The 13,371-nt window shown below is 33.5% G+C and overlaps 2 protein-coding genes across 3 annotated transcripts in view; both read left to right on the top strand.

The window, feature by feature from the left end:
* Positions 1-1,840, top strand: part of LOC100176639 (gephyrin) — a gene marked incomplete at its 5' end in the record, with an annotated part of 10,348 nt that extends 8,508 nt beyond the window's left edge. Inside the window, 1 exon segment of the mRNA XM_009861890.2 lies at positions 336-1,840. Within this exon segment, the coding sequence (XP_009860192.1) occupies positions 336-519 (184 nt within the window).
* Positions 1,841-3,962: 2,122 nt separating this feature from the next.
* Positions 3,963-13,371, top strand: part of LOC100178959 (adhesion G protein-coupled receptor L2) — a 15,330-nt gene continuing 5,921 nt past the window's right edge. The window contains exons 1-10 of one of the 2 annotated variants that reach the window (XM_018814187.2): positions 3,963-4,210; positions 7,151-7,300; positions 7,676-7,918; positions 8,763-8,969; positions 9,333-9,511; positions 10,005-10,124; positions 11,036-11,126; positions 11,410-11,535; positions 11,820-11,957; positions 13,243-13,321. In XM_018814187.2, coding sequence (XP_018669732.1) covers positions 4,120-4,210; positions 7,151-7,300; positions 7,676-7,918; positions 8,763-8,969; positions 9,333-9,511; positions 10,005-10,124; positions 11,036-11,126; positions 11,410-11,535; positions 11,820-11,957; positions 13,243-13,321 — 1,424 coding nt within the window. In that variant the 5' untranslated portion in view covers positions 3,963-4,119. The remainder of the gene's footprint in view (positions 4,211-7,150; positions 7,301-7,675; positions 7,919-8,762; positions 8,970-9,332; positions 9,512-10,004; positions 10,125-11,035; positions 11,127-11,409; positions 11,536-11,819; positions 11,958-13,242; positions 13,322-13,371) is intronic. The other variant, XM_026836791.1, reaches the window with a different exon arrangement.

The following is a 13,371-nucleotide window of genomic DNA, read 5'->3' as shown; positions in this document are numbered from 1 at the left end:
TTGAAACTTATTTATTCTAATGTGGGTGAAGAGCACAGTCGTTATAATCCCGATCTTATTTCATAATCCTAGTGACCCCTTACCATGTTACTTTTGGATTATCGGTTTTTGTTTTCTGTATAACTGACAATTTGAAAAATCCTTTAGTTAGTATTTTTTCAAGAACATATACTCTTACAACTGTAATAGCATCGAACATGGTACTTTTTGTTACAATGCAAGTCTCTGATTTAGGTTGTCATATATATAATATGGATGGCATGGTTATGAATAACAACAAGTATTGACATATACCATAATAACTTTATCTAATTTCCATTGGTTTTACCACATAGGTATCAAGCGACATCAACCTTGGCCCGACACCTGAATGCCAACGAGCAACTGTTCGTTATGAGAAGAATGAGGTTGTGCCGTTCTCTGATGTTACTGGAAACCAATCCATACATCGCCTACAGAGCATGGCTGCAGCCAACCTCTTGCTTCTCCTGCCAGGCAAAACATCAGATCTGTCCGTGATTAAAAAAGGGCAAATCGTTGACTCTCTGGTCATCGATGAGATATAAACACACACCTTGTTTCTGTAAATTTCCAAACTCATCGCTTGCCTGCTCACATTTATCATGAATTTAGTTACAGAAAACATTATTGGGTTTTGATTTCGGTGTATGAAGTAATTTCATATTTTTTAAACAAATTTTGTTATTTTTTTAACTTTTAATTTATTCATTTTACTACTATTACATTCAAAGTTTTAATTTGAGGGTTGGTTTAGAATAATGAATTATAAGCATTAACATGTTGTTCAGTTTGCACTAAGGAAAGAGATTTTCACCTGGTCAATTACTGCTTGTTATCCCGCCCATATAGTTATCTGTAAAATAAGTTTCATTGTAAATTTACTTGTGCTGTGTCTGTCAAAAGTATTATTAATACTAATAGATATGTTTTAGCATTTACCATTTAGTGAACCAACGTTTCAAAGTCCCATTCACATTCCCCCTTTCAGGGTTACCCCAATAATAAGTGCCAGAACAGCTGTAAATTTTCATAGCCTATTCTCAATTTTGTATATTGCTTTCGAATATTTTAAAATAAATATGTAAAGTAACATATTAAAAATATGGTTTAAAACAGAACTCATTTGGTTGGTTTTAATATTCCAACCATAGTACCCCATGTTTTTACTTTTGGTGCTTAATTAGTATATCGTATTACAGACGGTAGCTTTTCGGAATCGCTTTATAAAAAATTGTTAATTTGCCAATTTATTACTCTTGCAAACTGTGTTTCCACAATTGTATCATCGCTTCTCTCTTAAAACATCTTAATATGGTTACCGCACACTTTTAAATGATCTCTTACTTTCTTGCTCATGTACATGAAGTGTTGTGTTAGGCTTCTACTGCAGTAATTGTGAACCATTCACATTGCAGCAATCCACACAACTCACCCTTTATTCCATGAACTAGTTTGTGATTTTCTTACTCGTTAATTCCAGTATAAGCCCTTTGTCCCCACTTAGAGCTTGGAAAACATCCTACATTTAGTTATGCTTTGCAATTTATAATCATCACAATGCTGCTGTCTAAGATTGTACATGTTTAATGCTTTCGTACATTGCTTTGATCACCGTAGACATTTCTACATAAAGAGACGTCACAAACCTCCTCTTTTTTATGTTTTTGTGCTTTGTACCATGTTGTTCCACTTTCTATTCCGCACTAGTCGTTAGTGACAAGTTGTTTTGTTATGAATTTATCAGATTCGAGTAAATGTACATGATTTGTTATCACTTTGTTGTCCACTAATAAAATGCTTACATGCTTCGCATCACATACAAAGTTATTATTATTTTATGTCAAACTAACAGTGAGTTTGTAATTAATTTATTTATTATTCAAATCAACGTAACTTATTAGGAAGAAAATAGTGTTTAGAAAAACTCGACTTGTAAAATCCTGTGTTGCATGCAGTGGTACGTTGCTTTGAAAAGAGATAAAAGCGAACAAACAAGAGTGTCGCAAGTTATCATTGTTGAATGAATGGATGTAACTTACTTTATCTTCGCGAGGTCGGGAAACGACTGTCTTTATAACACGAATGTTCATACAGCTTACGAGTTACCAAGTGTGTTACTTTGTAGGTGATTATTTTGTGAATTTTTTAATTTATTTTGGCTGTGGCTGATAATTTAGACAACCCATTAGTGACCACTGGGTTAGAGCAATTGCCGGTAAGTCTTGCCCAAGGACAAACACGCCCACAATGGTAGCAATGATGAGCCTTGGACCATGGTGCCCTCTATAACAGGCCTGGACACCGTCGACGCCTCTCTCGAAACTGGAGGCGGATGGTTTTGCAGCGCTTGTACGATTTGTAGACAGTTTTGATGAGTTATATGAAGAATTATCGCATTAGATAGTGTTTGCTCGGAGTTTTTGCAGTTAGTACAGTATAATTCATTACAGCGGTTCAAAACTTGCAGTGTTCTGGCGGGGAAAGGGGGAATTGGTTTTATTCTCTTTATCGTACTAGTAATCTAAAAGTATTTGCACAATTATAAAATCCTAGCCCCGCTACTCTGTAAGGAGCGTTGTTTTGTCTAAATCTAAAACAAAGGCCTACTATTTATATCCCATCTAAACTACAGTAGCCTACTATATATAAACCAGAGAATCCGTGTTGTAGCGACTGTCACCGTTGATGTTTTTAAAAGTTCCTGAGGTAACTTAATCTTAACCACTTTCAAAGATGCTCAAGTTAATAATAGCAGTAAATCCAGAAAGCGGAGAATATATTGTGCGTGAAAACTAAAATTTAAGTATATATTAGGCATCGCTCAGTCAGAGTTATAGTAAACTACGTAGGTTTTAAAATGTGTTGACTGCGTAGATAAGCTCTGTCACTGTACGTACCGGATGTGTAGGTCTAATTGACGTGACATGTGCTCCATTGGTTTCATTCTTATAGGATTTGCGTGGTGAGTGTAGGCTACAGGCATTTCGCATTTATGTGAAAATTCTTTGTTTATAAGCATTTACTATGTAAGCCGATCGCAGAATTTAAGCTGCAGGATTTGTGGTAGTACAGAACCGTTTAATTTTTATGTCTTATATGCAGAGTATATAACCGCAGTCACAATCAGCAGTTACAACATTGTGATTTCATGTACAGTTTATTAAGCTTATAGTTTACATAGATATGTACAGTTGGGCTGGCTTCTTGTTCTATTTGGTGGTAAACAAAGACAATTTAAAGAAATATAAATCTGTATCTCCACGCTTCCCATAGACCGTTATTAATTGTTTAAAACACGATCAGGATATTTGGATATTATGTGATAAAGGTGTCTCATCTTCTCCCACCCTACTATACTAAATAGTTTGGGATTTACTGGAGGACTAAGTTATACAATGTGCATCTGTATAGTGTTAACCGAATATACAATTGAATCAAACACTTCCAAAATCCACTTGTAAGGACACATTTAACTGTTTGTTTACAACGGAAGCAGTTCATTTCCTGCAGTAGTCAAGACTTAGCATGACGCGGGGTACAGACATTTCCTCATTAAACGCAGAAGTCAGTATAGTTAATACACAGTATAAGTGGCAGGCTATACACAATTAACACGTCGTTTAATGTTGTCATATTACAGGTAATGTACAAATTACTTTATAACTGGTAATGTATAAATGCGACCTGCAGTACTTAGTTGGACATTTTATGCGTAGCCTAGGCCTACTACTATTTGAGGTGGGACGTGTTTTTATTCTCTTTTCTCGTCCCATATGTTGGTAAATAAAGAATAATCACACAAATATATAACCACACCCTCACGACTTTAAAAGGGTTTTGTTAAATGTTTAAAACACAATCAGAAAATATGGGATTTGTTGGGATCAGAAAATATGGGATTTGTTTACGGTATTCCTCCCGACTCCGGAGTACTGTATCAATAGCCAAATCGGTGTGTGCTTGTGTTTCTAAGTTTCCCTATGTTCTACAGATGTACAAATATAGTATTGATTAAAATTGTTTGCGACTTTCTATGGGTGTTTCCAGACTATGAATCTACCAGGCATTTTACGTCATACTTTCTAATGATTGTTTAAAATGTTTCCCTTTTCCCTGCCACTAATATTATCTCTACTGCTGGCAGAAGGTCATTGTTGGAAAGCAAACTGTCAACAAGTATACAACAGCGGTAAGTATACGTCAAGAATCTTTTATAGAAGCCAAACAGTATATACAATGGGGTTTACTTACACGTCAACTAGGGTCTATAATGTATGACTATAGTACAGAACATCACAGTTTCGTTATATATTCAGACGGTGCATGTTAGTTACTAATTCGAGCCCGAGTTTGTTTAGCTATATATGCACACGCTCCTTAGTTTATGTTGCTTATAGACCATGTCACGTATGTGCTGGCTGCATGTTACTTTTAACAGAAAGTATATACGTTGTAATAGTTATAGGCAACGGTCAATGCGTAAGGATGTTTGTTAACTATGAATATGTTTTGTTGGTCTTGGTTAATATAATAGCGGGCAATCATAAGGTTCTCATGCGCCACAACGCTTACAGCAATAGTGGGCGACTTATGTTTACAGCAGTGGGCGACTTACGTTCCTGCTGGGAAACGAGGCAAAAAAATTATTAATTACATTTGCACCTGTTCAAGTAACATTTCTGACTTTCTGTCTTCTATATTGTCGGCGTGTACGGTTGTCGTTATTATATTTGATCCGACCCTACTGTATGCGCCACATCGGGCGCATGCGCAATAGTGCTCGGTGTCGTGATATATTCGTTCCGGCTGATATATTTGTACCGGGCGCATGTGCCTGCGCAATAGGTAGAAACAAATACAGTTGAAAAAAGTTTCGGGGCAAAATACTAAACACATTTTAGTACACTCATTTTATACCGTTTCAAGGTACATTTCTACCATCTGTTGGCGTCGCTATATGTCTGATTGCGTCAAACATCATGATGTGCCGATAACTACCAATAATAAACACCCAACCCACTTCATTGATACCATAGTATAATGAAGTAAGTATACTTCAGTATACTATGGTTACACTTAACTCGGTTAGGATTGGTTTCTTTCGTAAAGCAATACCTTTACCAGCACCTGTAAATCAAGTAAAATGTACTTATTAAACTAGTCTAGAATAAGTTTGTTAGTAGTAGTTACATATTGTAGGCTACAATAACATACTCAACTCAGTTCTGCTGACTTCGTCTGGAACGTATTCAACAGAGGGTCGTATTAAATTTGGACCGGTATCGTAAAATATTTTTTTCCAGTTGTTATATTTGTATCGGGCGCTATTGCGCATGCGTAGTAGGTCGTAACAAATACAATGACTACCCGGTACAAATATATTACGACCCTCCGTTGAAAACGTTCTAGACACGACGTTTCCACGTTAAAACATAAGTCAGCAGAGCTGAGTTGGTATGTTATTTGTAGCCTAGAAAAAGTAGGTACCACTGACAAACCTACTTTATGCTAGTTTAATAAGCACATTTTACTTATAATTTACAGGTGCTGGTGAACCAAGGTGATCCTAGAATATAAAAAATTATTGCGGCCACTTTTGCGATAGCTTCCAGTCTACTCGTGCTACTAGCCTACCACAAAATTTGGGAACTGTACTAACTAGACGTCTAAACCCCAGCGGTGCCGATTCCAAAATGGAATATTAATTATAAATATTAATATTTTTTATGAAAATACATATTTATATTTTTTTACCGATCCAGGTTTGATATGTTATAGCGCTACGTAATGGCTAAAAATTAAACTTTTTTTTAAAAGTATGGATGTTAAATATAAAAAAGTATGGTCATAACTTGAATCATACGTATAAATATAATTTTTTCAAAAAAAAACGCAAAAGTATAACTTACGCATACATCTATTTAGGTTATAACATGTTATCCCCAACACAAAAATTTGTTAACTTTTTCAATATACAGTAGGGTGGGAGAAGATGGGACACCTTTAGCACATGATATCCAAACATTCTGATTGTGTTTTGTATACTTAACATCGGTATATGGGAGTCGTAGGGATAAAGTTTTGTAATTCTATAAATTTTATATGCTTCCCACCAAATTGGACTAGAAAATGGAATGAAAAGGTGTCCCATCTTCCCCCACTCTACTATATACTAATATTTTTTTCCCAGAACGTTTTTTTGTGTTGGTACGTATTTATTACAGCTCGTATAGTATTTGTTCCCACCTACATGTGCGGTAGCGACCGGTACAAATATATTAAGTACAACGAATATATCACGACACCAGCTGGTCATTGTAATTATTCCCACCCACTGCGCAGTAGCTTGTCCGCGCATGCGCAATAGCGCCCGATACAAATATATCAGTCGGAACAAATATATCACGGCATCGGTGCACACTTAACGGTCGGAACAAATATACTGTGCGGAAATACGGGTCCCTTCACCACATATTGCCCAATATTTCCAACTCAAAATATATGATACCACGAACTAGTCTTATGATACATTTATTAGTTGACAACACTTCAAGGAATTATATTAAAACATAGAAAAATAAATGATTCGCACACTAGGTGTAATTTTATCAATTCGAAAACGCACAGACAAAATCAAACTATGAAAAATATTTTTCATTTTTTTCATTTATTTAACCACGATACTTAATTGGTGATACAATCTCTTAAACTATAAAACTTCAAAACTTTGTTTAAATATGATTCAGCGAGAATTCAAAAGGACCATCTTATTATTATGCATTTTTGGCCTTGGAAAAATGGTGTATAGTAGGGTGGGGAAATATGCAACACATTTACTTTTTATTTTCTTGTCTTATTTAGTAGTAAACAAAGAACATTAAAGAATTATAAAACCGTAACCTCGCGACTCCAACAGACCGTTGTTAATTGTTTAAAACACGATCAGAATATTTTGATAATATGTGCATAAGGTGCCCCGTCTTCCCCCACCCTACTATATATTTGTTTACCACCGAATTTTATTATATACTTAGCAACAAAAAACGCATTTGTCGCGCACTTTGTTGTGATAAATCCCGCCTCCCCACCCTACCATACCCAAATACCAACTGATCCATTTTTGTCGCAGATCTAAGCGATCCATGCAATTTGAGTGACCACATCAGTAACATTCCTTCGTGCCGTGAAAATGTAAATATATATACAAAATACGCCTGTAACAAATTCTCTGACTGTTGTTGGGACAAAGCGGCCAACCCGCCATGTTTCAAAAAACCAGGTAATATATCGTCGTGCGGCTTAGCTTAGTAAAATACAAATTGTGTTTTATCAAAAATGCAGCTAAAAAAATATACAAAGTGGAAATACACACATATGTAGCATAAATGCACAGTATACGAACCTGATTCCAAAGTTAGTAGAGACGTTGTTATTAGCAAGGGGACTAAAAACGAGAATCACCTGGAAAATTAGAATTGTATTATCGATGATCAAAAAGTATGACAGTAGTTCTATTGAATTTGTTGCAAATTTTCGATTATTTCAGTTAGACTGAGTTTTTAAATTTAAGTTGTTGAGGACAATTGCTCTATACAAGAACGACAATATATACACACATATGTCTCAAAAAGTTTAAACGTCTGTTCGTTTCAAGTTAAATGCTACGTCGATCTACGACCAGAGAAGTGCATTCGTAGTCCAATTGGCGGAATCAATCAAATATACACTGGTTACTCCGCCGATGGAACTCGATGTTTTGTTGGCACGTTGCCAATAGTCGAGCCGCGCATTAAGAAATTGCTTCGATATGAAAGCAACTTAGGATTTAAGATACCTAGTCCTAAAGAAGATCTTTGTAGAAGCAGTTGGACGGTTAATGTGACAAACATCGGTGGAGGCAAGTCAATTTTAGTACTTGGTGCTAGTGAAGAATCCTCCGCCCACCTTATTTGCTAACCTAACCACTAACCCCTAACTACTAACCCTAAAACCACTAACCCTAACCATCAACCCCCTAACCATCAGCCTCTAACACTTCCCACCAGCCTATTCTGCTATGTACGGGAGGATTCTTTACTAATGCCCAGTACTTTATTACCTAAATCACACAATATTATATTTTTTACCAAAAAAATAATTGCAAATTTTGATGGATAGTTGGTTGGGTAAAGATGGGACATCTTTTCATTCCATTTTCCCTTCTCATTGGGTAGTAAAAAAGAACGTTTAAAGAATTATAAAACCGTATCCTCACAACGATCACAGACTGTTGGTAATTGTTTAAAACACGTTCAGGATATTTAATTTTATGTGCCAAAGTTGTCCCATCTTCCCCCACCCTACTATATAGTATGGTAGGGTAAGTACATTTTTGCAAAAGCGGAAATAAGTTTGTGGATATAGTGCGACATGGAGTCAATTGCGACAAGAAAGCCACGAGCACGTCACATTCGAATGTACATGGGTGTTGGCTAATGGGCCAAATCTGGCATAAAATCCGAGGTTCTTGAAGGACCTCACCCATACAGATCAGAATAAAAGATGACGCAAGATTATACATGTTTTCATTCTTTTTTATCATCTTTTTTGGTATTAAACAAAGATTTTTTACACAATTATATAAACGAATCTTTACGACTCTAAAATAAATTGTTTAAAACATGATCAAGAAATATGGGACTTAGGTGCTAACCATGTCCCATTCAACTCCACAGTAATATACAATTACTTTTGCTATATAGGGCGATGTAGTGTCAATTTGTACAGCATCAGCTCCTATGTGGGCATTCCTAACGATACTACTGTGAATGGTACCGTGCTGTTGGACAGCGCATGCATTGTCTTGAGTCCGGAAAATCACCTCTACGCATTTGCTTTTAACAGCAGTGGAAGCAAAATAGACAAGAAATGTATGTGTACTGTGGATGTTTGGACAGAATCATCTAATAGTAAGTTCATTTTTATTATAACTACAACTAGTCAAATGAAGGCATGCTAATAAAAAAGGTTATTAAATTTGCCTGTTAAAGTTTTTAACTTGCACTTTTCCATTTCTTTGAACCATTTTTTTGACTTTTTAAACATGACATATTATTGGACACAGATGTGCTTTTTTATTAATCCTTTTTAATTGGGCATTTGTTCATGTTATTTTACATGTTGTTTTTTTTAGGCATAAAATGTGTCTTAAACCATTGGGCAATTTCATAAATTAAGTCAAATATTTTCAATGATTTGTATAGATGCCCATTCATTAGAACCATACCTTCTTGCAAGGTTTAAATAATATATCTGATACACTTTTAAAACAGAATATCTAGTTGATTCAAAACAAGTTCAAAATTATCTCAAAAGAGAAAAGAACAGAACAACATGCTCACAAATTCTTGGCATCATGCTCTGGCCATCTTGGAGAAACAGGATTAAACCTGTTAATTTTGGTGAGGTGGATGCTGTGATTAATGCATTCACCAACCTCACAAGTATTAAGGTAACAGAGTTTTAATAACTTGCTATACATACAAGGCTAATTAGAATATAATGTGAAATTTATAAAGTTCAATTTTTCCCAAAAACTATTAGCCTCGAAATACACCTAAACCTAATCACATTAAAAATAATCTAGAGTTTTACGTGAGACAGCTCAATTAGAAAATTCTTATATGTGACAGTGACACAGTTCTTAAGCTTTGGTTAGAATTGATCAATGCCTTTCAAAATCTCATCAAACTTTATAAAATAATATGTGTATTTTGTACCAAGTGTTGTTATTTTGGTGTAACTTTTACACATATGGGTTTAGGCTCTAAAACAACAATCCATTAAAAATGTATTTATTGTGTGTATTACACTAAACATGTATAAAACATTTATTTTTTATAAGGAATTTTGTTACATGTTTATTGCATCTCAAATAAACACAACAACATAGGTAGAATACGTTAACGGATTTAAAAATAAAACAATAGTTTATTTTTTTACAGATTTCCGATGTTCATAAATTTTTAGACAACGCAAATGTTCTTTTGGATAGCACAAAAAAAATTGCTAGCTATCAGTTTTATGAAGGAATGGGTAATGATTCTGGTGGCAAACTTATTGAGGTACATTTTTTAAAGCTTAATATATTATATAAATATATCTGTTTTAAGCAACTATAGTCAAGTGGGGAAATAAAAGATAAATTTACAGTATTTTGTTTTTGTGTTAGAGTATTGCATTAACAATTTTTTTGTCTAGAATTTGGAGGAACATTATTATCATACAGTGTTGTCTATAGATTATTATCATACAGTGATGTATGTAGAATTTCTATAAATATATATTTAAATTTTATTCGATATTTTGTACTGTTTTTTTTTACTTTGAGTCAAACAAGACATTTTTGAGGCAATAAAAATCACTGTTTTTAAAATCAATTCAATTTAATTAGAAGAAAAACAAAATGACAATGGAAGTACAGGGAAATAATACAATTATTAGTGATACAACTTGCATTTATGCAGCCTATTTTTTTCTCAAAAACATCATTTTCCACAAAAGCAAAGTATCTCTAATGCATTTAACGGACTTGTTCTAATGGTTCTCTTTCTCTTACAATTCATCATTTTCACTTAACCACTTCATCTTAAATATAAACCTAAAAAGTTAAATAAAGGCTTTGGAAAATCTAAATGACATCTTGACTTTATCTAAACTTATTTCAGCAACATAATAACAATATAACTCTATGATCTCAGCAGCAAGCTACTAAAAATTTAACAAACCCCATTAAAATTTTTTTGTTTATTTTTGTGTGTTTCACTGATCGTATTTTTTGTGTTTTACTGATAATATAAATACCTCTTAGAATGAAAGTGAAAATAAAGAATAATATATATAAGTTTTATGTACTTAGTCAAAATTTCATATCATAACAGCCAAATATAACTTCAGTATCGTATATGCAGACTACTTCTTACAATATTACCATTTGTATTGTTATTTTTTTTAAATATGCAATTTACTATTACAGAAAACAGCAAAGGGCATCAGCAATCTCTTAATACAGTGGAAAAGCATTCAAAAAATTAAACAAAAAGATGAAGTCTCTGAGAGCTTATTTGGTAGGGCTCTTATAAACTATAACTTCTTATTAAACTTTTAGTTGGAGCTATGTATAACCACTAGGTTATAACAAGTATAACAAGGTTATAACGAGTTAACAACCTTAAATATGTTGACACCCAGTCACCCACACAATGTGAGTCACGTCTGGAATTATACTTCTCCAAGACCTAGCCTTAATTGAATCAGTTTTAAAAAACATTAAATTGGACAATATTAATGATATTTCAATGCTTAATTTATTGTAATTATAATACTTTTAATTTTATTCTAACAATACAGAAAGAACAAGTATGGTAGAAAAACCAACAACGAATGAATCACATGTGCGTACATTGATGTTTGATACAATGGAATCTATTACACAATCAATTGCAAAAAGGTTACTTCCACCTGATAATGGATCAGGTAGCTTAACATAGAGCATATAAGGCTTATGAATTTATCACTGAAAACGGTAAATGTTTAAGCAATAACAATAACTGGAATGCGTTTTATAGATAAATAGTTTTAGATTGTAAGTTTGATATTCTCTCAGTCATTGAGATTGAGATATCCAATACATATCTAAAAGACATAAGTACGATAAATCTCTTCTGCTAATTTAATTCACATTAATATTGTACTAATTACTTTTTGACTGATTATCACCTACTTTTTGACTGATTATTAGCCTACCTTATTTTTTTCAGAACTTTTGATCAAGGCTTCAGAAAGCCAAGTTGATGTACAAGTAACATTGTCAACTAACCCAACAAGTTTGGTTAACCAAACACATTCTGAGTTGAGCAGAACCAATAATGTTACAGTCATTATGTACCCTGCTACAAGTAAGTGAACAAAAGGCATTATGTTGATGCTTCACATTGTTTTCAAACATGCCTATTACAAGTGATGGTTTACATTTTGGTTGAATTTAAGGGCCATACAGAAGAATTTGTTTAAATATGGAGATGCTCATATTTGATTTAAATGTTACAGCAAGTTTCAACCATAAAAAAAACACAGAAATACTGCCAGTCAAAACTGCAAATTCCACCGTTGGATTATAGAAAATTCGACCGAGCGGCAATGTATAAAATTTCCCATAAGAAAAAGTGTCACTCTTTGACTATTTCTAGTTTCTGAACCACTGAAGAAAAATTAAATTTTAGTACGGATTCTGTATAATAAATGCTTCTTCTTTGTAAATGTATGACAAACATGTAAGACATAGACTCAATTATGTATTAGTTTTTCAGTTGAACATATCCACATCTATGCTGACTCTGCACTTTTTCTCTCATTAGTTAATTTCAACACTTTTTTTTACATTAAATGTACAAAATGTCTCAAATATTCTACAATTTTGTTTAAAAATAGGTCAATCGTGTTGATTGATGTTGAAAATTAAGTTTGAAAAGGTGCTAAGTTGGCATATTTAAAAATAGGTCAATCGTGTTGACTCGTGTTGAAAATTAAGTTTGAAAAGGTGCTAAGTTGGCATACTCTGCTATGTAGCTATAGGTTCAATTAAATAATTAAAATCCAATTAAGTTTATATTATTTTTTTTATATATTCATAAAGAAGAATAAATTATTATACCAAATTTCAGTAGTTTAGAAACTAGTAATGGTCAAAGTTCAATGAATGAAAAGGGAAAACCCATGTATTGTTGCTTGGTCGCACCTTTTTTTACTACAGCTGAATTTTTTGGAAGCTGTTTTGTTTTTTATAACTTTGGTGGTACGTTTAAATCACATTAGAAATATAGTAGGATGGGGGAAGTTGGGACACCTTTAACTCTATTTTATCGTCCAATGTGGTAGTAAACAAGGAACTTTTAAAGAATTATAAAACTATATGCTCAAGACTCCCATAGACCGTTGTTAACTGTTTAAAACACGATCAGGATATTCGGATATTATGCGCCAAAGGTGTACCATCTTCCCCCATCTTACTATATCCTTATACAAATTTTCATTTCCTTTGGTATGCCTCTTTAACTTTAGTACAATCTATAAGTTAGTACAGCTACTCTCTATTCAAATAAAAAAGAAAATTTGGAGAGATATATATCATTTTTTTTTTGTTTCTTGTTCACTGAACTGTTACAACTTTTTAATATTTTTCAGACAGCTCAACAAATGATATCAGAAGTTTTGCTGTGATTTCTGTCTTTTATGATTTTCCCTGGTCCTCTGACACCGATAGGTATATGGTTGTTTTTTTCCACAGAACACCATTTATATGCTTTTCTTAAG

Source organism: Ciona intestinalis, chromosome 11, assembly GCF_000224145.3.
Source record: "Ciona intestinalis chromosome 11, KH, whole genome shotgun sequence".
NCBI classification, from domain to species: domain Eukaryota; kingdom Metazoa; phylum Chordata; class Ascidiacea; order Phlebobranchia; family Cionidae; genus Ciona; species Ciona intestinalis.
Note: the sequence above shows the minus strand (reverse complement) of the source record. Positions and strands in the feature narration are given on the sequence as shown.